At 44.9% G+C, this 27,442-nt stretch overlaps 3 protein-coding genes and 1 long non-coding RNA gene across 9 annotated transcripts in view; 2 read left to right on the top strand and 2 right to left on the bottom strand.

The window, feature by feature from the left end:
- The window catches only part of LOC117896971 (hemicentin-2), a 40,853-nt gene extending 17,522 nt beyond the window's left edge, over nt 1-23,331 (bottom strand). Inside the window, exon 1 of the mRNA XM_034805520.1 lies at nt 22,496-23,331. Coding sequence (XP_034661411.1) covers nt 22,496-22,616 — 121 coding nt within the window. The 5' untranslated portion in view covers nt 22,617-23,331. The remainder of the gene's footprint in view (nt 1-22,495) is intronic.
- On the top strand, nt 4,148-5,011 carry LOC117896972 (cuticle protein 16.5-like). Of its 6 annotated transcripts, none has more exons than XM_034805525.1 (3): nt 4,148-4,294; nt 4,344-4,541; nt 4,698-5,011. In XM_034805525.1, exons 2-3 carry the CDS (start codon nt 4,462-4,464, stop codon nt 4,984-4,986), a joined length of 369 nt encoding a protein of 122 aa, XP_034661416.1. In that variant the 5' UTR covers nt 4,148-4,294; nt 4,344-4,461; the 3' UTR covers nt 4,987-5,011. The 6 variants fall into 6 exon arrangements, with proteins under 6 accessions (XP_034661416.1, XP_034661418.1, XP_034661414.1 ...); XM_034805527.1 differs by having other exon boundaries at nt 4,149-4,294; nt 4,344-4,606; nt 4,751-5,011; XM_034805523.1 differs by having other exon boundaries at nt 4,149-4,294; nt 4,344-4,616; nt 4,665-5,011.
- LOC117896973 lies at nt 7,897-8,627 on the top strand. Its single transcript, XR_004649058.1, has 2 exons — nt 7,897-8,157; nt 8,213-8,627. It is a non-coding gene; the product is annotated as an uncharacterized LOC117896973 (long non-coding RNA).
- On the bottom strand, nt 14,356-15,883 carry LOC117896970 (dynein regulatory complex protein 9). Its single transcript, XM_034805519.1, has 4 exons — nt 15,690-15,883; nt 15,031-15,628; nt 14,822-14,971; nt 14,356-14,764 (listed from the first exon to the last, which is right to left on the bottom strand). The coding sequence occupies exons 1-4, from the start codon at nt 15,763-15,765 to the stop codon at nt 14,437-14,439; spliced, it is 1,152 nt and encodes a 383-aa protein (XP_034661410.1). The 5' UTR covers nt 15,766-15,883; the 3' UTR covers nt 14,356-14,436.
- Nucleotides 23,332-27,442: the final 4,111 nt, after the last annotated feature.

Raw genomic sequence — 27,442 nt, 5'->3', positions numbered from 1 at the left:
GCTATGGTGGAAACGAGTGAGAGAAAAGTGGTTTTCTTGTTAATCGAAATGACAATTTTGGGCTTCGATTTCGCCCGAGCCCATGTCACGTACACATGGATGCTATTGATGCGGGTGCTTAGGTGGGGTTGGCTGTTAGCTGGGCGGTTCGTTGTGACAGTTGATTCTGCATTAAAGTAGCAGAAAACATTTAACTGCAAATTTACATGGCTTAGGGTACGAAAAACCTTTACTTTAATGCTTTTTTATACCCGGTACTCGAAGAGTAAATAGGGTATATTGTATTTGTGCACATAACGGTTGTATGTAACGCACAGAAGGAAACGTCTCCGACCCCATAAAGTATATATATTCTTGATCAGCATCAATAGCCGAGTCGATTGAGCCATGTCTGTCTGTCCGTCTGTCCGTCTGTCCGTCCGTCTTGTTGAGCGCCTGGATCTCAGAGACCATAAAAGCTAGAGCCACCAAATTTTGCATCCAGACTTCTGTATGCTCACACTGTTACAAGTGTATTTCAAAAATGAGCCACGCCCTCTTCCGCCCCCGCAAAAGGGCGAAAACCTCCCAAATCTACAATTTTAAAGATAAAAGAAAACTAAAAACGCCATTCCGTAGGGAATGACCATATCTATTTGATCACCAAATTGGGATCCGATTGGATCATTATTATGGCCACAATGAAGAAATTAAGTTGCAGTGGCTAAACCCACCCTGTCCAGCAGCTTTTGTTGCTTTTACACATTATCTCATTCACACTCTGCTTCGCGCAGTGGCAGAGGCCTCTTCCCCTGACACGTCTCTGACTCATCCTCTGCCACGACTCTGCCGCTGCCTCTGCCCTGACTCTGCAGTGTGTGTCTCTAGGGGAGGGTGGCGAGCTAAAGGAGCGTGTTGGCGTGAGTAGTGTTGTTGATGTAGATGACAGATGAAGAGAAAATGTAAAATTTGACAAATAACCGCTAAGTTGCAGATGTAGTACTGAGTACCGGGTATAAGAGTTGTGACGCGGCTTAAGACGCGTCTCACAACGTTCCTCCTCGTTTTAATTTATTATTTGAATTCTCCTACAAAATGTATTTTGTATTTTACATAACTCTCTCTCTACCTCAGAGACAGTTATAAAGTGCTGATATCTTCAACAAGTGCAAGCAGAAGATTGAAGAGATAGAGCACAAAGCAAATACACAGTCATAGGAGTCGAAGCTAATGTGTGAGTGGGATGCACAGAGACGAGCTGCATTGTGGCTAAGCGCAATTAAAATCGCACTTGTGGGAGAGATCAACAGTTGGAAGCTCTCTTTCCACAAGCTTGGACTTTAAGCAGAGTACAACACTACAATGGTGAGAGAGATTTGCCGTTGGTGGCGATAAGTGGAGTTTTTTGTGCTCTCTGAGAGCATTTCTCTGAGAAAAGCTCCGTTATGCTACTTTTGTAATTGCCTTGCGCTCTCTCTGCTCGATTCAAGCAAGCGTGATTTTCAGCTCAAGTATTTTTTTTTTTTTTTTTTTTCTCTCTGTAACAAATTGTACAGTGGCCTTGAGAAGTCTGTACGCCTTGGATAAATAGTATCAATATAAATTTTCCTTTAAACATCAGTAAGTAAATTGTTCGCTCGCTTCACTTATCGTACTTCGAGTCCTCCTCAAATGCACCCAGCTGAAGCAGTAGCAGCGGGAACACCAACAACAAGTTAACGACATTAAATGACAATGTGGCAAATGAGTGTATAACGTTTCTCGCCGAGCAGAGAGGAAACCCCAGAGCACACAAAACCACCAAGTCAGGCGCAGATGAAGAAGCAGGAGGACAACCACATCGAGTGGGTGACCTCCATGGGTGCTCTACTCGTGCAACTGATGGGCCATCCTGCGGCTTCCTTTTAAACACACACACCAACCACCCACAGACACAGTGCCACTCATAAACACACACACACACACACTCGCCCTCTCACTCCACATACACACACACATTTGTCTGTTTGGCAAATGTCAGTTTTTCGGTTTCAAATTAATCAATGACGTTTAAGTGGCTGCCGAGCGAGACGTTGTCGTCGCCATCATGATTTTCGCACTGCTGCAAAGTTTTTTAATGAATGCCGTTCATTAAAATTGATTGTTGTTTGCGGGGGGTGCCACCACTTCAACACCACCGACCCAAAACCCACCGCGCCGCACCGCGTCGCACCACGCCACACCACACCCTTCGAGGCGACAGAAGCAGATTCGATGATTTGGCAATACGCGGAAGGTCCAGGTCCGCTAAAACGCGTGCTATTTGCTGAATTGCCAATTAACTGGCAATTTCGGCTAAAGCCAACCAAGGCAGACCCCAAGCGCAGGGTCTCCATCCCCTTTCCAGTCATACACCGACAGAAATTCCTGCTTTAGTTTACGACGTACTTTCCGTGTGTCTCTAAAATGTAATTTTTCGTTTCCAATTCGGGCTACAATTTTTGCCGCAGTGTATCCAACCATATCCATTGAAACCAATTGAGTTTTTTCCGTCTGCCTCTCGGTCTGGAGCCTTTATTTCTGCCCGATGACTGCACAACATTTTCGGTATAAAATTAATTTCAGGGGGCAAGAGGAAGACGGGGAAAATGGTTTCAGAAATTTTGACTTTGACATAATTGTGCCTGTCGCTGACAGTTTGATATTCCTCCTCCCTGCCGATTTGGCGTTCTCTGGATTCAGGCCCCCGAAATTTGATGGATAGATATGATAGATGGGTGCAATGCGATTTGCTGCTGCTGCTGCTGCTACTGGTTCTGATGACCCCGAAACGCATTGAATTGGAAATGCAATTTAAATTGAAGAAAAAACCATTCTATGAGCTTGAAAAAAACTGCGAGAAAAAGGGAGCTCTAGTTTTGCAAATGAAGGCCTGGAAAAATGTGAGTTTAAACCGGATACTCCACTCAGGTGAGAGTTGGGAATTTTGTTCGGAAAAATTCGCTGAACACAAAAGCTGGCTAAACTTGGGCCCATGCACAATTGAATGAAGGCCAATACGGCTGCGATACAACATGAATGAGAATAAATGAATGAATGAACGACACAACGACAGGATACAGGATAGACAAAATCCTATCAAAGGTACGACAGCATATCCCCGCCAAAGCCATTGGGGCATGGGCGCATGGACAATCGTTTCGGGGCCGAATTTGTGCTCCAATTAAAACGGCGAATGTAGCGTAAAATGATTTCGAGTTTGACAACTTGTACGTCAATTTAATTGGTGCGAGAGCGAGCTCCCGATGGCTGCCACAGGAACATTCCCCGAGCGGAACGATAGGGAGCGGCGCGGAGTGGCAGGCAGCGGCAGAAAGGTGGCAGTTTCAGGCTTCCGAGTACGCGTATGCATAGCTGAAATCAGCAATCATTTCATGTGTGCCTATTTTTTGCCTTTCAGCCTCGATTCGTTGCTGTCCTCTCTATCGAATCGTCGTCGCTCTGCCGCTGACAAGGCCAGCAGCAAAGGCATGGCAATGTCGACGCCGAAAAAAAAATGGAAAAGCAAGCCGGAAAAGGGGAAATAGAAGCGAGGCGACGGCAGCGTAATTGACAAAAGGTTTCACTGGCATTCAATGCCAGTGCCAGGCTCGTTGTCGTCCTCTGACAAATACGGCACGCTCTCCCTACTGTCTGTGCCACACCCTTCAGCTATGCTTGGGGGCACCGCCCAAAGCCCACCCGCCAATAGCGAGCGGGACACACGCAGCACACACACAAACACACACAATCAACGCAATCGACACGCAAAAATTGTAGAGGAGCGCTGAAAAGATCAAAGCCGTTCAATTGTCAGTGACGACAGCTAGAGAGGACTCCCGGAAGGATGGAGGATGGAGGAGAAAGAGAGAGAGAGGTCCGGAAGAGCGAGGCTCCACCGCCAGTTCGTGATTTGTCAAAGCAGCGATGATGCCCTGAAGGATGCCGCATGCCATTCCTCCTCCACCTCCTCCTCCTCCTTCTCCCACTCCACCACTTGTCAGCCAAATGTTAAGCTCCAACTGTCAACCAAAAATAAAGCAGATGTCGAAAAGTTGCTTAGTTGGCATTTCCACACGAAACTGTTGATTAACATCGAACCAAATCAAATAGAAAAAAAACTCAAGCAAAGAAAAAAAGAAAATCGTAAAACGATTGAAACCGAAGCAACCTTTTTGACAAAGGAGGTTTCTCCTTGAAACTCACAACATGACATAAGCTAGTTCACTGTCAAACATTAACACAAAAACACCTTCCAAATTCAAAGTCTGGAATTAATTTCTCTAACGGGTCAAAGGTGAGTGCTTTAAAATGCATAATCGATGGCAATAATTTCTCCATTATAGACTAACGAATCGAAGATGTGTAGCCCCTGTTGTGGACCTTGCTGTGGACCCTGTTGCAGTCCTTGCTGTGGCCCCTGCGGTCCCTGTGGTCCCTGCGGCCCCTGTGGACCCTGTTGTAATGACTGCTGTGGACCGTGCTGTGGTCCGTCGTGCTGTGGACCCTGTTGTGGACCGTGTTGCAGCCCCTGCTGTGGACCATGTTGTGGACCCTGCTCTAGCCCATGCTGTGGACCCTGCTGCAGCCCTTGTTGCAGCCCCTGCTGTGGTCCATCTTGTGGACCATCTTGTGGTCCATCTTGTGGTCCCTCTTGTGGTCCTTGCTGTGGTCCATGCTGTGGGCCCTGTTGTGGTCCTTGCTGTGGACCCTGCTGTGGACCTAGCTGTGGGCCCTGTGGCAGCTCATGCTATGGCCCCTGCTGCAGCCCATGCTGTGGTCCTTGTTGTGGCCCCTGCTGCGGCCCCAGCTGCGGCCCCTGCTGTGCACCTTGCTGTGGACCCTGCTGTGGTCCATGCGGTTCCTGTCCGCCAAAGTGCAAGTGAGGATCGCCAGCGAACAGGTGGCAAAGACACAAATGACACCATAAGTTCGCCAAAGTCCGTTAGAGAATCATCCTCCAAATTAACTCTCCAGCATAGTCAATGAAAATACATAAAAAGTCAACCAAAAACTTTCAGTTGTTGTCTTAGTGGAACCAGAGCGCCTTCTGGGGGATGCTCTGATCTCCCTGGAGGCCATGTTAATAAAGACACAGATTAGACGACACGAAACAAAAAGAGAGGCCCAGGTAAAAGTTGGTCATTTCAAAGTTATGCGAATTACGGGACAGGGGAAAACTTTTGCTGCGTATACGAAAAATTAATTAAAATATCAATTTCATGCGACATGACAGGCACAGGGACACGCACAGAGAGACAGAGAGCAATACACAAGACAAACATACGAAGAACTTATCTAACAAGATGGCAACGAAAACTCCTTTGCAGATGATTCTTTTTGGGGTCCAAGTCCAACCCGAAAGGCCGAAGGCAACCAACGATCCGGAAGTTATTTACAGACGGCGGCAGCTGACACAACTTTGCATACTTTAATTAAACATTTTACATTTTACGAGTACGAATAAGAGTACGAGGACGAGTCACAAAGTAAATGTGTGTTAAATGTCGCAAACTGTTGCCTGCAACTTTCCACACATGTGGCGGCAGTTTTCCGGCTGCTCCAGTTTTGCCAACAGTTTCCCAGTGGCTTAATCATTTCACTCGAAATATTTAAAGAGCCTGCGGCCATTAGTCGTTCTCTTGTTTCTCTCTTGAACTTTTGCTGGGCAATGTGAACTTAATTAGGGTTAATTAATGCTAGAAAAAACATGCAAACGCCACACATAGACATATTGACTAAGGGCAAATTGGCATACTTCTAGCTCTAGTTCTGTAAGTGGGAGGAAGGCAAACGCACACTGAGAGAAAATCAGTTCATAATGGTAGCATTTACTCCACGATTCTGGGGGAGAAGTCAGAACAGGCGACGATGAAACATTCTACAGATTTTCTAGATCTATTTTACGTTTGCTTAAAATTTCATTAATTAAAAAGGTATTTCAAATAATTTCAGTCATCTCTTTGGCACTTTTGCGCAGTGTATCATCGGCTCAAGCCAAAGTCCTTGCCGTGGATGAGGCTAACAGGAAATGAGTTTTCAAAGGCCGGAAGGCAGCAATTATGCGAGTCGCTTTGTGTGCCATTCTATCTCCCAACTCCCCGACTCACTGACTCTCTGACTCGTGTGTGTGTGATTGTTAATTGGGCTAGGAATCGGCAAGGACAACGAACCAATATCAGCATCAGTAATGGAAGATGATTTTATGATATTTCATGGATTGGAACTTGACGCAATTTAAGGCTCAACCTTGAAAATGAAAGTATCCTAAAGCAGCGCCAGTAGAGGCACGACAAAAAGAAATTTGCATATCTCTCCCTGTCCTGTGCGCCCTGTGACCCTTACCCTTTTTTTTGTTGGCGAGAAGTGGGAAGCTCTCCCCCGATTTTGTGTACATTGTGAATGTTGACGTCATGTAACGTGGCAAATCCAATTTGGCCACGCCCCAGAGCCAAAGGAAGAGCAGCAGCAGCAGCAGGAGGGAGGTGGAGGTGGAGGAGTGGCTGGCCTGTCGCCTGGTCTGTTCACTCAATCTCAATAAGTCAAGGGAAAATTTTATTTCAGTACCGAGAGGCCGGTGAGGATAGGGGGGATGCAGGAGCAAAATGACTTTTGGCAAATTCGTTTTCGTTTTCGGCCAAGTGCAGTGCAGAAAGCTGCATGCAGCACACTTTGAGGCGAAGCCAAAGAAAATTCAATGAAGAATCAAGGAATGGGAAAGGCAAAGGGAAAGGTGTGCGTCATGGTGGGGGCTGTGCAGGAGGGAGATTCATCTCATATGCATGTAAATATTTGCCTATAGATGACTTTGGCAAAGGCACCTTTTGGGTCAACTCCTCTTGTTGTTTGCCTTCAGCTTACTGGTTTTTGAATTTAATACGGCTTAGAACACCCTCAACCGTATGGGATCCAACCCAAAGACTTAATTAAATTCTCTTTATGGGCAACGCAACAAAAATCATGCATCAGTGCCAGTGCGAGTGCCAGTGAATAATTTCTAAACAATTTCTGAATTATAACTCGTTTATTTCGGGGTTTTGGGCTTCCAGCCAGGTTTTTCCACAGTTGTCAGTAAATATTTGATATGAGAGCTTTTCCGCAGCTTGTGCAGCATTTAATTATGCCTCAAATAAACATGGCGACCGATATTTGGTTTCACTATTGCAATAATATTTTGCCCATCGGTCTGGTCTGATGGCTCTGGTCTGATTTTGAATCTCTCTCTCTCGTTCTATCTCTCGTTTTAAATGCATAAATAAATATTTGCCATCAAATGGAAAAAACCGCACAACCAACACACATATTTGTTCATGTGGAAATGAAAGAGAAAAAAAAATCATCGGCTGTGACAGGCATTAGATGTCGCTTAATAAACCCTAATAGTCTGTGGTCGCCTGTCAGCGTGTCTATCAGGAGCAGGACCCACCCACCCGTACCTATCAATTATGGCAGGAATTATGCTTTTATATTAGATATATATTTTCGGCGGAAAACCTAAACTAATACTGTCAGAGATGACCGCAACCGTAAGCGTCGGTGCTAGCCGTTGGCAAATGCTTTTTGTGGTCGTTTCAGTTGCATTTATCGTTTTGACATTTACAGCCCAGCCCTGTGCACCCATCAAAACAGAGGGAACGAATGTTGAACAGAATTGGATAAAAAATGCTTTTGTTTGTTGGACCAATTGAAATTTACAATTATTTCATAGCTAATGTTTCCTCTTGGCAGCTCCAATTTGATTTGTTACGGAAAATTATTCTGACTAATTGATTCGGTTAACGCGTTGTGTAATTACTTTTCACAGAAAGCTTTGACACGGTTATTGATTTTTACAAACCATTTTGAGGTCTAAGAACAAAATCTGGACAGCAGTACAACCAGAAAAAAAAAACTGAAGCTTTGCCTATGACGAACATGTACCTACAGTTTTGCTCGATATATTTTGTGGCATTGATTGTAGGCCTTATCGTAGGCCCAATAGCGATGAGAAAGGGTTCTTCTAATAATTAGAATTAAATACCAAGACTTTAACCTACATAGAACTGAAATCTTGACAGATCTCGGCATGGTGTGTTATTTTTGTGACCGGCAAAGCTTACCTAATTGATTGAAAATTTCTGCAAAAATACCTTTGGCTACACTCAATCTGTTTCTTAATATGTAAGTAGACACAAAAACACTGAAGCATTTTAATTTTTAACACAGTCGTCAACAGATTATCAAAGCTAGTAACATCTGGTGTTCAGAACATGGATCTAAGCTGGATTTATCTTGTGGCATTGATGTTGATAAGCCCCTATATGTCACAGTCCGTATGGAGAGATCAATTGCAAACTTAGTATCTCTAGGCTATATTACTAATGGGTATTTTTAATAAATACAGTGCCAGCTAATCGTTTATGCGTTCATTCCCCCAAAAGAAGCGATTATTAAATATTTTGTAGAAAAGTGCATTAGATGATAAGCCATAATAGCAGAGCCACCAATTCCGTAATTTACAGTATGAATTTCCACTGAATTTCTATCTGAAAGTATCTTTATAAAATTTATGATTATGATTAACACAAATCACAAATGAATTATGAAAAAATGCCAACTAATTTCATAATACAATAATTTCACGAGCTGCATTGCAATTAGTAAAATTAAAAACATGCACTGCGGATATGCATAATACGAATGGAGATTGCCAGTTCGCGCGGAAAGAGAATTTTCACAATTTGTTTAACTCCAAATTCCGCATAAAATATGTGCTAATGTGTGTTTGGCTGTGTGGAAATACCATTGCCGGCTTAGCAACTGTGTGGTGTGTAATTAATGTAATCTGCTCCAACCCGCACCCACCCAATAGAGACATTCATGGAAGATATATGTATTTACATATTCCCCATGTGGAGTTGGGGTTATGTGGTTATGGTAGAGGAAACAGCTTGATATCTTTACGGGCACTTTCCACTACCTGTGGAAGCAACCTACGGTTCATCCATCATTAGTTGGACACAAAAAAGAAAGGATTTTATGATGTGGTAATGGCAAAATACTCGTAAAAAATTCCATGCATCTCTCTGTCCATGAAGTGCGAGGGAAAATGTAAGTGCTGTGAGTGTGTGCTGTGCGTGAGATGTATATGTCTGTGTGGGTGTGTGTTGTGTATTTTTTATGTTTTATGCTTTTTGAGCAAACAAGTTGGCGTATTTTTGAGCTAAGCTCGCAGACATAAACTGTCGGCCACCCATACAAAACTAAGCCACAACTTCCGCAACGTGTCATTCAAGCCACCCACATCATTACGACCTCTCTCCACACACACACACACACACACACACACACACACACACACGCACACAGATAGCCTTACACGTCCACGTACGTGCTAAGTTGTTATGGGCTCCACAGCAATGTACTACGTACGTACGTAACTCTCTGCTCTGTCGCATAACTTAGTTTTTTTTATCCCCCTCCTCTTTCGCTTAATACAGTTTTACGGACACTGAACATAGGAACGGGAACGGATCTGCACTCCGCTGGCAAATACTTTAAAACGCATAAAAATTCCAACACGTCGTAACCTCAGTGCTTTTAACAGCTTCTCTTTGGCTCTAGTCCGTGGGCTTAACTTATCCTCCAACCAGAGAACACGACCTCCTGCCCCACCAGGAGTCGGCAATCAACTGCACTTCCCATGCCACACCACAGAGTGAGAAAGAGAGAGAGGCGACTCCTCTCGCTTTGTTGCAAGTCATGCACATCAAGTGGAGTTGCAACAACAACAACAACTTGCTTCAGTTGGTGGTGCTGCTGCTGCTGCGGGTGCTGTCTGACGTTGGCGGTTCGCCCCACGTCTGTTCCGCTGCAGTTAACCTGCAAAGTAGCGCAATTTGTTGATAGCAGGTAAAATTTCATTTGCGCCCTCACTTCTTATTTTTCTATTCGAGTATATGTGAGTGCGGTGTGTACTGGCTTTACCCATCTGTACTGCCTTTTTTTCTTCTATAATGCCATCTAATGATGTTGCCACCGACGATGGCGGATGAGGTGGCATAAGGTGCATGTGCAAAATGTGGCGCATCCTAAACACGTTTTGCATGAATAATAAACGTAATTGTGTCGCCGTTGCGAAATGAAGTTGAATTAAATTTTAAATTGAATTGCTCCAAGGGGAGGCATGAATTTCCAATGACAAACCTTGAATATAAATTTCATTATAGTTATTGTATCTTTTCGGGGATAAATACCACTTTGTCGCAATCTGTGCAATTTACCAATAAAAACCTCTTGGATCTCGGCCTGGTTCAAAGTGCTTTAAGCTGTAGGTAAAAGCGTCAACGCCTCTTCCTTCGTCCTGGCAGTACATATCTCTGTGTTTGTTTGTGTGGCTGCTGCTGCTGGCTGGTGCCTTTTAACTTTTGCATAAAAACAACGCTGCCAGCAGCCAGAAGCAGCAGTTAGTGCCAGAGAATGGATGCAGAACCAGGACGAAGCCATGAACAGGACCAGAACCCGCGCCAACATCTCCTCTGTAGAGTCTGACCGAGTAAAGGATGCAACTTTCAGCTGCTAAACGAAAATATAAAACACTTAACTCGAAGGCAGGCGGCGGCGACACTCGCTCCCTATACGAAACGAGCCAGATCCTGCTGCACCTTGCTGTGTGCCAGTGTGGCACTGGCAACAATTTGATGGCACTCTCTCTCTCCCCTCTCTGCCTGGAGCCGTGGGCAAACAAACAAGTGTAACCGGCAGAGAGCCAACGGCAGAGCCAGAGCCAGAGCCCGAGCCCGAGCCCCCTGCAGAATTGGGTCACTTTTGGCAGCCAAAAACAGTGAAACAGGAAGTGCGGAAAATTTGCCCTAAAAATAACATTTATGTGCGACTTCCTCACTTGATTACGATTATGGGTATTACGATATGAAAGAAGGTTGGGGTAAATATTTGATTATGTGCTAAAGAGAGAAAAAAAGAGCACACTGTGCCCCACTGTGCCGCACTTACTAGAATTTCGCCATTGAAAACGTGGCTTACAATGACCATGGAGGCAGGAGACTGGCTGACTGGCAGGCAGGACTTTAATAAATAACAGCTGAAGTTTAAATTGCCGTTAGCATAAATTATGAGCAGTTAGAGATGTTGCAGGCAACGCGCCGCCATTTTGGCTGCACAGCTTCTTCTTTTGCCTTTGCCATTCATTTCCCTTTCCTTTTACTTTGCTTTTTTTTGGCAAGCATCTTTTTGAATAGCCTAAAGAACTAGTTCCACCGCATAGCATAAACATACACATATACAAATATACGTATGATTTTTAGTTTATTTTTTTCTGTTGGCCAGCCACAACAGAAATGTGAAGAACTTTCGGAGCGCGCGAGGCAAAGTGAGATTTCAATTTGGCCTGGCGTTCGCCCGCTTTTTATGGCCGACGGAGGAAACATTGCCCCAAACTCATAAAGCATTTCCGGCACTCATGAATCGGTTTCGGTGCGGCTCTTGGGGCTTTTAAACCCCCAACAGCCCTAACCAAAAATATTGTGATGTTTGGAGCTAAAGTTGTTTGCTTTTCTTCTCGCTCCTTCCACCCCACACCCGAGAAAGAGTCGAAAGAAAAGCCTTAGAAAATGGAACGCCGTCTGGCGGCTTCCGGCTTCCTGCATCTTCACGGCTTGCCATTATGGAGCCACCTTCATTCCCTCGTTCTCGCGGCTAGAAGAGAGCTAGCTCTATGCTCCCATGCTCCCCTACTTACTAGCGTTTTTGTCTCACTTTTCTCCACAGCACAGCCGCAAGTACATATTTCCCCCAGCAATTGTTTGCCACGAATAAAAGAAAAGCCTCGGCTCTACTATACTTTACCCTTAACCAGACATAAAGCGGGTTTCAGAATGCGGAAAGGGAGCTCCAGTGGTGGAGTGGGGTTCCAGTAGCATTGCCAGTGCCAGTGCCAGTGCCATGCCAGAGATTCCATGGAATGCACCGGCCATGACAGGCCACAGGGCGCACATTCTAGTCAAGGGGATTTTTGGCATATTTCTGTTGGTGTGCGGGTCTGTGTGTGAGTGTGTGCCTGCTCGAAAAAAAGAAAACATTTGAATGCCAAGTATTCATAGCAGCGACAGTGAAAGGATATGAATATCAACGCTGGTTAGCGTGGGCCTTCCTTCGGCCATCCATCATTCAACGTTTTAAGCCCAGGCACAATTGAATCAATGGCAAACACTTAATTTAATGAATATTGAAACCAGTTATACTCTCAACGAGATTTACTTGAATGACAAATGCAGGCAACTGCAAAACCCGTCCTATACAGCAGATAGGTGGAGGCCAGGCACTCGTTCACAATGTCAAATGGTTGACAGGACACAAAATGAAACCAAAACAGGAAGATAAGATTAGCATTGATTGAGGATTGGATACTCTTTCTGTAAAAAGTGGAGGGATGCATAGATTAGGGGTTATTAGGGGATAAACATTTTTTTAAAAAAAAAAAAAGAACTGCCAAAGCATCAGCCTTGCCCATCCGATCTTATTGGTATTATATTCTTAATCTCCAATCAGTATTCCAAAATATTGTAATACCTCTTTTTTCGTATAGAGTATTCAAAGTGAAAAAAATGCAAATCTGTGGATGGTATTCGTTTTTGTTTTCGATTGCAATCATCGACAGCGAACAGTGGCACAATAAATATAACAATTGAAATGGCAAATACTTCGAATAGGAATGGAATTCTCGCCCATACATACTCGTGGTATACATATGTACGTGGTATATGCACCAAATGAAAATCTCTAATAAAAAAAGACATTTCCATTACTGCGATTAAATCGTCAGGACAAAGGCCACCACACAAACACACAGAATGACAGAGAAAGATATGAAGAGAGAGGGAGAGAGATAGAGATTCACAGATAGAAAAAGAGACTGAAGCAATTCCGGGACTGTGGTCTTGCGCTGTCTAGTGGCAAAGGATGAGAGTCGTTGTCCTGTGATAGGATTCCGAGCTGCCTGCCATTATTTCAATTGTTGTTGTATATATTCAATGGATGCCACTCCCTCTTTCTCCCTTCCCTCCATTCGATATTATGAACGTTTTATGTACATTGCCGAGAGGAGAGGAAACTGTGGGGCTGGACCATAAAATATTTTCCCGCCGCCGCATTTCATATCAATTTTTACGGCTGACAATATTAGCCCGACATAATTATCAATCTTTATGGCCCCAAGAACCGAAATGGTCAACAATAAAATGCCAACGTAGATCTGCGATAACGAATGCGCCCTAGCCAAGGGGTTGGATAGGATAGAATGGATATCCTATAGAAGGATGCACCCACAAAAAAGAATGTCCTGGAACACATGCGTGTGTGTGTCGGTGCACACAGGCTGATAAAATTAGCAATTCGAAACCATTTGGCTACAGCAGAGCGCTGATAGAGAGAGAGAGTGAGCGAAAGTGGGAGAGAGGAAGGAAGGAAACCTGATATTAGCAGCAGATATATTCATGTGGCCTGCTGTCAGGCGGAAAGTCAGTGGCGGCAACATGGCAACGTGGCGTATTTGTGCTGCCCCAGCTCTTTTGTGGTCTGTATGCCAGCGCTTGGTTTTTGGGGGCGAAGCGTGTCGAAGCATCTCAGTTGGAAAATGGGTGACAATTCATGACAGAGCATGAGCATTTGCGCGTAATTTGCATATACCCAACCGACCCAACCGTACGAGTATTCCTACGTTTCGATGGTCCAATGGTTGCATGGTTACTGGTGCCCCGTGTCCCGTGCCCCGTGTCCCCCGCTTCCTGCATAATGCCACAAAATTCTCTGGCGAATTTTGGCCGCCAGTTTTCGGCTTTGACTTGACTGCACTTAGCCCTCATGGTACACACTCATTCTCTTGCCTGGCACAATGTGCTTAAAATTCCGTTTTCTATGCATTTTCCACACAGCAAACGACAACAACAGCAGCAAAAATAAGCAGGAAAACTGGGTGAAAAATATAACACCAACAACTGGAAAGGCAACTTCTCTCGCTCACACACATTTTAAATGCAAATGACACCCAATGGAGAGATAGGAACAGAACAGACCACGATAGGAGCGGGAAATGGAAGTGGCTTTGGAGTCTGCAGATTAAAAGTGAAATTAGTTTTTTCCCTCTAATAAGCCAATCCCTAGGAGCCCGGGCCCGCGCCGGCTGCCCCGAAATCAGTTAGTGGCTGAATGAATTTCAATTAGGGCAAAATGGAAGCCAAAACTATTCCATTTCCAAAGTGTTTCAGATAATGTGCCTGGAGGGTTGCCAAATGAAAAATAATTAAATTTTAGCAATCCCAAAAATTGACAGCAATTATTTCAAGGATTGCCAAATATGTATGTCCTGTACTTCAGTTCTTAACTTTTCCAAATTTTAAATTACAAATTATTATTTACAACTTCAGAAACGAATAATTTTGCGACCTATTTTTTCTTGGCATGCTTGAGGCGTTTTTCCTTCTTCTGCTGGGCCTTCTTCCACTTCTTCCAGTAGACTTGTATCTTAGAGGCTGCCCGATTCATCGTAAAGTTCAAGATACGGTTCTGTCGAGCACGTCGCTCCTGATCCTCGTGCTTCACCACCACTTCCTTGTAGACGCGCTCGATCTGCCGGTGCCCGACCATGAAGGCATCCAGCTCCTTTTTGGCTTTGGTGTATTGATCGGTGAGTTCCAAGTTCTCAACCATTTTGTCGCGTATACTGTGATCGTACTTCTTGATGAGGCCTTGCAGCTGCAGGAGAAGTTTGTTTCTGGCCGAGGGGGATTATTTTGTTATTGGTAGCAGGATCTATGCGTGCGACACTCACTTTTCCTCGCGTTCCTCCATCTCCTCATGGAGATTCTGTTTTGTTGTCTGCTCATAGATGTGGCGATCCTTCTCCAGCTCTGCCTCGAGCACCGCCTGCTTTTCCAGACTTTCCTTTTGATTCTTCTTCACGATCCGAGTGCACTTGTCACTGAGGTGTTGAGAAATCTGTGAGTAAGTTATTGATCTCATGTTAGGAGTTGCCCTTACATCTCATTCTGTATCCGTTCATTTTTCTCGCGCTTTTTCTTGGCCAACATATCCTCATACTTCTTGAGATACGCCTCCTTGGCGGCCATCTTCCACTTGAGAGTCATCTTCTGCGAGTGGATTTTCTTCTTCAGGAGATCAACATTCGCCTTAATGCCCTCGTTCTCCAGGTACATGGCATGCAGCTTCCGCTCCTGGGCAATGACATCCGCCGAAGTGCGATACAAACGCTCTTTGGCCAGATCGAAGAGCATCTCGAAGGCCACCAGCAGCTTCTTCTCTTCCTCCCGCATATTGTTGTAGTACGTGGGGAACATCTTGTACATCTGATTGTTCCGCTGGAAGTAGTCGATGATCTTGATTATACCATGATCCATGAGGGGAGGACGCTTCTCCTTCAGTATGAATTCGCGACGCCGCACAAAGGACTCCACGAGATCGACGGCCTTCTCGTATTGGGTGCCCCTCAGGACCTTGGCCATAAAAGTGGGATTATCCAAGAGTTTCGGCAATATCATTGAGATCTTAACGCGTTCTATCGACTCGGCCACCACATCTATTACACATCCAATTTGTATGAGCCGCACACTAGAGAAATCTGTGGATATTCATGGATATCCTGTCTGTCTGTAGAGGATTCTGGTGTTCTGTTTACCCACCATGAAGTGCCATCTTTATGGCATTCACCTTCTCCTCCGGCTTCTTCTTGCCACGCAACATCTCCGTCATACTCATCTTGGCCTCTGATGTTTTTTGTTTTTGTTGCTTGTATTATTTTTTGCTCATCTAAAATATGTATTCAGATTCCCAAAAGTGTGTGTGCTGCTCCCCTGGCAGTGTGATTCAATTCTGAATTGAAATGCACAGAGACTCTGTGCCGTTTGACTCTGATCTCCCTGAACGATGATGCCAATTTATGGACATGAGTTCTCGTATTTACACAGAAAACAAAAAAGGGACAGACAGAACCTTCTTTACCCACATCCATCTCTGGCCAAAGTTCGTTTGTTGAGCTCAAAACTTAGTCAAGTGGCAGAGCTCCACGGATGACATTGCATCGCGGGACGGGTCTGATGCTGCTGCTGCTGGGGGCAAAGTTTCTAAACAAATGCTTGGGAATTTGTGACTGCAAATGCACCGCTTTCCGCTTGAGTTCTCTCTTTGCACTTCCCGGTCCAGCTTCAGGTTTTGTTTTTTTTTCTTCGTCACTTTTGTGTTGTGTTTCATGTTGCCAGAAAAATTTATGGCCACCAATATTTTTGGCCATGCAAAAGACGCGCAGAGCAGTGCCGTATAGCAAATGGCAAACAACTTGCACCAGACCGTCACAGACGATGCACCTAAATAAACAAATGCACGAGGGTGGGGAGGGGATGGTGCTGCAGTTGTGTCGTGGTGGTGTTTGTGGTGCATTTTTGAGGAACAATAGTGTAGCTGTGCCGTAATTTGTATGCACAACGCGGAAAGCCTCAGTCGACTCCGCCTCCGCCTGCAGATTCACATCCTCACTCCCAACCAACTGCTGGATCCGAATTGAGCAACATGCGCCAGTGAACTCTTTCGGATTTATCTTTATTCGCCATGTTCTTTGTGTTTTAATACTCTAACTGATGGGGAGGGTATGACAGAATGGGTAAGGAGTTGAAGGAAATCTAATGATTGGAGTTCTAAGTAGATTTTTCTGTTAATAGAATATGTTTGGATTTGATATTTAAGACCCAGGTTAGCTCCTAGAAAGGTTGGAGAAGGTATAGTCATCCCAGTTGCAGGATTTCCATAATTTTCTAAACAATGATTGCTGTTGTTTTTTGCACTCTCTTCTAAAGAGTACAACACAATTCGTTACGTTGTTGTACTGTTCCAATCCATTTTTCTGTCACATTCTGCTCTTCTTGTTGCTGTTGCTCTGCGCTTATTGCATTTGGCTCGATTCGTTTGGTTCGCACAAAAACAAATTGCCGGAAGTATGCAAATGTATGATGCAGCTTATCAGATATTGTTTGAGAGCCTCTGCTCTGCACTGCTCTGTTCTCTCTCGCTCTATCTTTATCCTGTGTGGCCATCTGAATGGGTGGGCGGGGTGTCTGTGTTTCAGATACTGCCATACTGGGCGTGGCACTTGGCACGACTCTCATTTGCCTTGCAAAAAGACGCGCTAGAGACACTCGCCCCAAAAAAAAAGTCGGCGTGGGGGAAAATTGGAATTGAACTGTCAGCTGCAGTCTGGGCCGCAGGAATGGAAATTGATATTGAATTATACGTTCACGTTATGCTAAAGATCCATCAGATGACACCAGCAGTGAGACACCAAGAGACGAAATTTAATTAAAATATTTATTTGGCCAAACAAGAGATCAGAGAGAAGTTCTGGAGGAGAGATTCCCGGAATTTCTTGAGTGCCATAGATGGGAGCAAAAGTCTTTGCTTTTAATGTAATTGCTATATTCTAATAAAAGATCACTGAAGTGCCCTGGAACCCCACCCCTTATATTCTATTTATAGATTTTCTTTTGATTGATTTTTGGCTTCTATTCATTCTCATCGCTTTGTTCTCTCTTCCTTCGGATAGTCTACGGTTCCCATCGACTCTTATTTCATGAGCGAATTAATCCATTGGCGACTGCCGTTTGATGTCATTTATCATCTCTCTAACTTTTTGACATTTATGCACTGTGACAAGCAGCAGGTCCCAGCAGTGACACACTCGCCAGGACTCGACTCTCTCTCTCTCTCTCTCTCTTGGCTTCGTCTAGGACCTGTGTCCGAGTTGCTGCTGCTGCTGTCGCTGCTGTTGATGGTGTTTATGGGCCCTCACAAAAGTTTCCTTTTCGGACAGATGACATATTTTCTTTTAACTCTGCTACATGACTATTTGATATTTCCATATTTCTTTAGACTCACTTTCCGCACATCGAAAAAACTGAGAAGAGAGCAACGCCCACAATACCTTCCCCCCTATTGATAAATGATTGTGATGGATTTTTATTGCTCAGGGCTGCCGTTCCTTTTCTTTGGCGTGTGCTGTCCTGCACGACCTGGTCCATGGCTCTGCCTGGGGCGGGGTTTGGGTCTGGGCCACATGTATGACACGCTGTTGGCCGCCTGCTTATCAACAGTTTAGCGGCTTGTGTGCCTGACAGGTGAATAAAAGCAGCTGTCAACACTTTTTTATCCCTGTCTGTGTAGGTAGTCCCGTAGCTGCAGCCCTCTCTCTGTGTGTGGGCAACTGTAAGTCCATTAATATTGATATAGAATATATTGATTTTACTTTTTTTTTTCCCTTCTTTTTTTTGCAGGCAACAGCAACAAGAGCAGCAGCCGCAGCTGCTGAGTAGGGAAATGATTGAGGTAGGACATCATGGCTCATGTGTGTGTGGATGTCTGTCTGTGGATTAGAAGATTAATGTTTCTGCTTGTCTGTTCTGCGGGCAGGGTGGTTGATTTCCATCCCAATTCCTAAATAAGTTGTCTGAAAATCTCTCTTGAATCGAGTCGTCGTACCACAAATGCTGACAATTAGCTTCTGGCAATTGTCTGGCTAGAGAGAGGAAAAGCACTTGGGTATTGATTTGCCTTTTTGGTAAGCTTATTAAAAACAAATTGCTCGGCCATCCATCAAATGTACAGTGACACAGAGGGAAAGACAGAAAGAGAGAGAGAAAACCTGAAAGAAGTGAATGGAAAGACAAACACAGACACAGAGTGGAGAAATTGGCTAAATCCGAATGCATTTTACGGTCACAAAATCAATTCAATGGCTCCATTTAAGTCATTTGGGGCGTGGCAACTGCACTTTACAGTGCCTCCCACCCGTGACTCCTGCTTGGCCATGCTTTACAAAATTTTATGTATAATTTATTGATACACTCAGCTGGCAATAAAAATTGATGGCGGAAACACATTTACACACGCAACGACAGAAGGCAAAGACCAGAGGGCAGAGGCAGGGCTTGGCCATAATTTTTCATTTCATTGTTTTGTGGGGAGTCGTGGGAAAATACGCGGCGTCGGATAAACAAAAACACAAACAGCAGCCCAAAAGTGGCAAAAGGCAACAACCAGCCAGAAATAAAGAAGAAAAGCGAAGAAAAATTCCGGAAAATCCCCGACGGAAAGGGAAGCGAATTTTTGTGATATTTATTTGCAGAGAGGAATTCAAAAGGAAGAGCACTACGAACGGTGGAGCGCAAAAAGAAGAGCAGCTTGGTGTGGAGAAAAAAGAAGAGCAGTTCAGGGGAAAAAAACCCAAAAAAAAACGAGAAGGGACGTGTGAGACGCTTCTTACGCGTCACAACTTTTATACCCGGCACTCAGTACTACATCTGCAACTTAGCGGTTATTTGTCAAATTTTACATTTTTTCTTCATCTGTCATCTACATCAACAACACTACTCACGCCAACACGCTCCTTTAGCTCGCCACCCTCCCCTATAGACACACACTGCAGAGTCGCGGCAGAGTCAGCGGCAGAGTCAGCGGCAGAGGCAGCGGCAGAGGCAGCGGCAGAGGCAGCGGCAGAGGCAGCGGCAGAGGCAGTGACGTGTCAGGGGCCAGGCCATAAACAGCGCGAAGCAGAGTGTGAATGCTGCGGGACGGGGTGGGTTTGGCTACTGCAAATTAATTTCTTCATTGTGGCTATAATAATGATCCAATCGTATCCCAATTTGGTGATCTGATAGATATGGTCATTCCCTACGGAATGGCGTTTTTAGTTTTCTGCTATCTTCAAAATTGTAGATTTGGGAGGTTTTCGCCCTTTTGCGGAGGCGGAAGGGGGCGTGGCTCATTTTTGAAATACACTTGTAACAGTGTGAGCATACAGAAGTCTGGATGCAAAATTTGGTGGCTCTAGCTCTTATAGTCTCTGAGTACTAGGCGCTCATCAGGACGGACAGACGGACAGACGGACAGACAGACAGACAGACAGAGACTCGGCTATTGATGCTGATCAAGAATATATATACTTTATGGGGTCGGAAACGTTTCCTTCTGTGCGTTACATACAACCGTTATGTGCACAAATACAATATACCCTATTTACTCTTCGAGTACCGGGTATAAAGACGGGACAGAATCACTTCGGAGGAGCAGAAAAAAGAAGAAAGTGGCACAACTGAGAAGCGAACTGCAATAAAATCAAGCAGACAAAACAGACGGAAATGAAAGCACAAAAATAATGTCCCCGGCAGGAAAATGGGCGAAAAAAATAGAAAGTGAAAAGTTTTCGCCCGAAGGGAAACTAAATCCAGAAACCAAAGGCACAGCGCAACGCTGTTGATTTTATTTTTATTGCCATAATTTATATATATGCACAGATCCGTTCTGTTAAGAAGAGCAGAGCGTGGAAAATGGAAAAAGTGGGGCATATACACATGAAAATGTATACATATGAATGTACATTTGGATGTATGTATGTATGTATGTACGTAGGGCAGTGCACATTAAACCACAAGCTAGGGATAGTACTGAAGTGCCGGGGCAATGGATTTATACCGCACTTTAAGGCAAATGAACAGCAGATTTCTATTCTTTTTCCTTCACTCTTTTTTTTTGTACAGCTGCAAATCATTTTTAAATGCTAACAAATTTCCAGCAAAAGTTATGAAAAGTGTGGAGAAAAGCAAAGAAAATGAGAAATAAATCAATCTTACACTCAGAAGTCGGTCGCAGAGAGGAAGACCGAAGAGTGAAGCGACGGGAAGAAGGGAAATTCAATAAAGTTTAAGAATGTTGAAAATATTATAGCATACCTATGGGCGCCAACTGCAGCTGCAGCTGCGGCTTTGTGTGTGTGTGTGGCAAAGTTTTTCTATACCATACAAATAGCCAAGTTGTACTGCGAATTTTACAGAATTTTTAATGGCTTCCCCTAGCATACTTTACACCCTTCCCTGCCCGCCCCATCCCTTCAGCCTTCTCTATTTCCTCCCTAAAGATTTCGCTGTTCTTACTAGAGTTTTGCAATGCCCTTGCCTTGGCTTCCACTCGCACTGTGCCGTGCCGTGTCGTGGCTGTGGCATTGCCTGATCATTTACAATTCCACATTTTGCAGCACTCTGTGAATTATGCTTTTCATGTTTGGCTTTTTCCCAGTTTCTGCTTCGTTTTCTTCTTTTTTTTCTTGCTGGTTTCTACTTGGGTTTCCGCTCTGCTAGCTCGGCGGTGCCCCATTTGTGTGTCTGCGGCCTTTGGGGCGACAGCCGTAAGTACGCTAATAGCTTCTTATGACAGCAATGAGGGAAAATCATGCGAAAATTCAATTTTATGTCTTACTTCCAACGAAATGAATGAGCAGATGAATGTGCACATCCGACAAGAAATGTCATCGGCTAAAAGGATGGCCTAAGACAAAATCTATGGGCTTTAATTAATTGATTCTGCATCGAGAAGGAGCTTCTGCATTTAATTAAATCCCAATAATGGATGAAATTCTGCCTTAAGTTCTGACTCTATGTGCCAGAGCATGCCTGCCCGACACAAAGGATTCAATTTGTATGAAAATACCAGCATAAATCGTATATATTTTTTGCCCTCGATTGTTTCTTCACTTCAGTGTGTGCGAGAATGTCAGTCAGAGATACATATGTGGATGTCAGACACACGAGTGTGTGCTTGCCGATCGACGTCACCCACAGGGCCACAGACACAGACACAGACATGGACAGGGACAGGGACAGAGGCTGCAAAAAATTTGAATTTCAGGCTTTTGGGGTGAGGCAGACCAATGTCCATGCATTTAATAAGAGTCTTTCAGGTGGGCACCATCCATCCACTCCCAACGGCTAAGTGAGTGGAATTGTTTTGACATCAAGTGCCGCAGAATTCCCAACAATTGAAACAAATTAAGGCAGAGGGGAAATGGAATCCGAACCGTTATACCGCTGTCCGCGCGTGTTAACAAAACCACTTTATGCAGTTCATTGAAATCATTTTCCTCACCCTTTATTTGCACAGTTTTTTCGGAATATTTTTCTGCTGCTGCTGCTCCTTCAGAGCAATTACCAGAACGTGGACACATGCAGAGACACACAGATCATAATTGTTGTCGTTGGCAGTTGTAAATTTGTAAATGGCTTCACAGGAGATGGAGGAGGAGGAGGTTGCCTCTGAGGTAGGTATATCCTGGGGCATGGGGCAACATCTGTTCCAGCCAGGCAGTCATTCATTTTTAATGTATGCAACTGCAATGGAGCCACCCCCTCCCTCTCCAGCCCTCAGCTGAAGAGCAAATGTCGTGCAACTTTTCCATGCCTCAGAGCATGCCACCACCCATCGCCCATCACCCACTTATCGTGGCGGCATTGGCGGCTGCTGCTGTTCAGCCTTTGACATTGCTTGCACAAGCGGATATTGAGATATTGAGCCATTGAGTCGCTAATTGGCGATAGCTTCCCTGGGGCATGAGTGTGCTGCATACATATTTGGTTCTTGTATTTTTGGTCTTAAATTTAAAGGAAAAACTCACCAATTGTCATGCAGAGAATGCCGCCAAGGAGCAGCTGCGTCAGCTGTGGCCCATGGACGGACCAGGGGCCCGTTTCGAGGGTATGCATTTTGCTGCGACTTCGATTCCTCCACAGGCGCATGCCGTTCAGCGGCAGAGTCAACACACTCGGATCGGATGGGGAGCTCGAGCTCTCTTACTCTCGGGCCAAAAATGTTCACTTACGCGGAAATAATGCACAGCTCGGCACTTTCACTGGCGGATGATGGCGGATGTGGTTGTTGCCAGCAATGATGGAGGGCAGAAGGCGGCCCGAGCCGCACCACAGATATGTGAAAGCATTTAACACCACCGCCTGCGAGTTGCGGACTGCTGTATACTGCTGAAACTGCGGAACACGCAACGCGGCGTATACGCAACGGGCATAAACAGCACAGCCGAGCAGAGCGGAGATTTCACTCGAGAATATCGCAAACGTTCACAAATTTCACCTTCGACAGAGCTCCACGCCGACTGACAGTGTGTCAAATAATAGTTTTCGCTCTCGTTCACTTTTTGTTTCGCTTTATTCTTTATTTATTTTTTGCGATATTTGCGGACGGTTTGTTTCGGATTCTCCCTTTTGTTTTATGGGCAATTTTATGTCGAGTGGTTCATAAATTGTTTTTATTTAATATTTATTTTTGGTGTTCAATGCTTCATTCATTTCGACAGGCAGTTTGCATCTAATGTGATTTCTCCTCTTTGGGCCATAAATAAACGCTGGCTCTCGGCCATGTTTTTGGGCTGCCCCGCCGCGAGAAGCAACATCTGTCCCTTCTTTCGAATCAAATCGAATGAAATCCAGAGAGCGTTGGAGGTTTATCTGGAATGAAACAAAAGGCAATCGAGGGTTTTTAATGTGTCTGTTAATAGAGAATCGATTTATTTTCGTCGATTGCTTAATGCCAAGTGATTTACTATGCCCCTAGCTATCTCTCCACTCTCCACTCTCGCCTTTCCCTTTGTCCGGGTGTGTGTGTGAGTGTGGAGAGTGCCCTCTAGCACACATGTGTGTTGCTATTGTAGATAATTGCTTTTGGCCGGGTTCGAAATTCGTGTTTAGTTTTGCGCTTAATTAATTATCTCAAGTTTCGCCATTTGTCGGCTTAGTTGGCCGGCCCGGGAATCGGCATTGGCCCCCGGGCTGAATGTTCCTGCAATTTGTATTCAATGCGGCAAATTACTCCTTCCACCAACCCCTTGAAACATCTCCAATACTTGTCAATTAATTAGGAACACCAGCCCCACCGCCAACACTCCCACCTACCCCAGTGTCACGACACAGATTTCAATGGGTTATCTCTTGAGTCTCACAACAAGCACTCAAAAGGGGTCGGTCTCCTCCTGAAGTTTCTGTGAAATGTCTCTTTAGCATTCGAAGCCATTTCAATATCAGACTTAATTTTAAATTGTTGGCAATCTTTTCCTGAAGAACTTTCACCCCTCGATGCATATTTCACTTCTGATTTACTTGGGTAATTTTTCATACAATTTTTGCCCGTGTCGGCAGCAGCTGGCGGCGCCGTCAAAGTGGCACACGACTGACGCTCTCTCTCTCTCTCTTTTTTTCTTACGCCAAAACGAGGTAGCACAAAAAAGACAAACACAAATTTATCTTCATAATTTTCCACACGTTACTGGCAACTCATCTGCATAAGCACGCACATGTGTGTGTGTGTGTGTGTGTGTGTTTGGATGTGTGTGAGGGACCATGCAACGCTGCAAAACTGTCACCGAAAGTGAAAGGCGGAGGCAGTAATGCTGAAAGCACACTCCGGGCCCCCTACCGAATGTAGGCCACTGGCAGCACAGAATGTTGACTTTAACGTGGCCCTCGCTTTTTGAAATTTATGCAGCTGACGGGCTACTCACGAAGAGAAAGGGAGAGGGAGATAGAGAGAGAGAAAGAGAAAGAGAGAGCGAGAGGCAGCATCAAAACTGGCAGCCGTTTTAAAGGCTTAGAGCAGCAGCAGCCTGCATCCTGAAGAAGAGTCCGTCCGACTGGTGTGCTTTCATAATATTTTTTTGGTTTGCTGTAAGCCTCGGGAGTTGAAAGATTTATGCGGGTGGAACCTAGCCCGAAAATATAGAGAGGGAACTCAGAAGAGTGGAGGAGTGGGGCCTTCGGGGCCTTGTAATTAAAAAGTTTGTCTAAACAATTCTCTAATTAAATATTATTCGTCTGGAATTGCTGTTGCGAACAAACAGCTTTCGGTTCGGTTTGGTTTGGTTCTGCCTTCATGTGAATATTAATGACTTGACATTTTAGAGGAGGTGAAACTTTCACTAGGGGTGGGCAGTCACTTGCCCACAAATGTTGCTCAATTTTCGGTTGGAGCTGCCATTAAAACAGGAAACAGCAGCAGCAGCGGCAACGGCAGCATCTCTCGTCAACCCTTTAATGGCTTAATGACGAAACCACCAAGTACATAGTTGAGCGACCAAATTGAGCAGCACTCACTTATTCCAGGCGACTGGAGCTGGAGTCGAACACTTCACAATGAAAGAGTGAGAGTGATGGTGAGAGAGGGACACAGGGGACACAGTGGAGAGGTGTTGTAGCATCCCTTAGTAATGTAAATTAAATGGCATTTGAAAGTTTATTTGGCACCAGTCGCCAGCAGTTTATTTGTCATCTCATTACCCATTGATCTGCTGCATAGATGAGGGAGTGTGGGGGGCGCTTCACAGCATTCAATTATTGTAATTGCCCAGAGGGTGATTTCATTTAATTTGTAAAAGCAAAAGCCCTGTTCTATGCGCCTCAATTCAATTTCGAGACTAGACTGATACTTATTCAAAGTAGTTTACACCATTTACTAGGGGACTAACTATGTATGAAAACTAAATTTGCTACAGCTTGTGGCACTACATCATTCTTTCCGCTATTCCCATCCAGTCAGCCAGCCGTAGCCAGCCATGGCCAGCCAAAGCCATCCATCCATCTGTCCTGGGGGTCTGCGGGACTGCGGGTCTCGGGGGAAATTTATCTAAATGTTGTTTCAAAACTTCAACTTATGCGCCTCCTTGCATGGCTCTGGCTCTCCACTGTTACTGCTACAGCTACAGCTACGGCTCATGGCTCTGTTTCTCTCTGGCTTTGGATTTTTTTTTTTCGCACTCTCTCTGAATCAGTTTTTGGTCCGGAGTGCTGGGATTGGCCTCTCCTCGAAGTTGACACAACTAAAGACATTACACAACAGATTACGTATACGCCATACGAGAGGGGGGTCGGCTCAAGGCAGAGGCAGCGTCAGCGTCAGGGCGGAGAATTTTCACATTAAAGTGTGCTGCTGCTGTTGCTGATGCTGTACAACAAATTTTTATGGCATTGCCTAGCGCCTGTGTGTGAGTGTGCGTGTGGGTGTGGGGCGTTCCCCTTCCCCACCATTCTCGAGCTACTCTTTTCGAGCTCTGAATTAATGTCTGTTGCCCCCAGCAGGCGGCGGCAGGCCCCTTTCATTTGCTGTAGTCCTGGCCCCCGAGATGTTTATCTTAACATCTATAAAAACATCTACTACATCTGGATGTTAGTGTGTGTGTGTGTGTGGAGCATGTTCATGCGATGTCCATGCCCCTGGCACGTGCAGCTCTCATCATGATGTAGTCTAGTCAAAATAGTTTTCTCTGCCTCCGTCCCTGCGTCACTCCGCCACTGCGCCACTCCGATTTCTGGCAGTTTCTCAGTCTGTCAGCGGCTCCGTGTGGAGTGGCGTTGAGTGGAGGCTTCACTGTTGCTTTTAAAAGCTTAAGCTGGAGCACACAAAAACACTTTCCCCACATTCCTAATGAATGCTTCTGCCGCTGCTGCTGCTTCTTATTTTCCACAACACACACAAACATGGCGCTGGGGGCCCCAATATAAACTCTACAGTTTGTGTTTAAGCTGTGGAAATGTATTTCTATAGTTGGGAAATTGATTACCGGGCATAACTATTGCTCAACTAAGTTATATATTTGCTATTGCAAAGATATAAGCAAGCTTAAACAACAAAATTCTGCCACGAGAGGCAAAGCAAAGCTCTTCATTTCTTCAGTTTATGGCTTTTTTACACACACATGGAACACACTCCTTCTGCGGGCATTGCAAGTAATTTTTTTGCTTTGTTTTGAAGACGAAAATAATATCTGAAGGGTCGGTCAGTCTGAAGTAGTCGAGGGATGGCTTTGGGTAGGGAGAGACCCAAGTGGAAACGGAAACTATTACACCGGGCAGCGAAAAAGTCTATAAAAGCAAATGTTGCCTCCCATCCAACGCCTTGGTGGCCACGGGGCCCCAGCACGGCTGGCAAAAGCCGAGCGGCAACAACAAATAGCGGAAAATAAAGTCGGCTATAAAAATCACAGGTTTATATTCCATTTTCAGTAGCACGAAAGGCCAGTTGCAGCAGCGGCACAAGACTCAGCGACAGCGACAGCGGCATCAGCAGTGTTTGTTCCACATCACTGTTCAAAATTGTTGTTGCTGAGAAGCACTTTAAACAGCGATTGAGTGGCGGCCCCATACCCGAAAAGGAAACCAAGAAAAACTTGCCAAAAATGTGCGAAAGAGAGAGAGAGAGAGCGCGCACACGATTACGTCAGCATCGGAGTCTGGCAGTGTGTCACTTGCCAACCGCCTTCGTCGTCGTCGTCATTGCGCGCGTACTATGGAAAGTTAATCGGGAAAAGTGGAAAAGACAGTTGAAAGTTTAATCTTCAATTGAAACTTTCGACATTGCTGCCCGACGAATTTAAGTAAGCTCCCAAAACGATAAACTGGAACCAAAACAAAATTATAAATAAACCCAAATTAGATGTGTAGGAATTTGGAGAATATTTCCTGGAAATTGTTGCCTTTCCTTGTGGGGGCCTTTTGCACCACCCACAGTGGCTGGCGCGTGGCTCCTTTGATGGCACATCATAAATCAGAAGACACTCGCCCCA

The sequence above is a fragment of the Drosophila subobscura genome, chromosome O, assembly GCF_008121235.1.
Source record: "Drosophila subobscura isolate 14011-0131.10 chromosome O, UCBerk_Dsub_1.0, whole genome shotgun sequence".
NCBI classification, from domain to species: Eukaryota; Metazoa; Arthropoda; class Insecta; order Diptera; family Drosophilidae; genus Drosophila; species Drosophila subobscura.
This window is presented reverse-complemented; position numbering and strand designations above follow the sequence as displayed.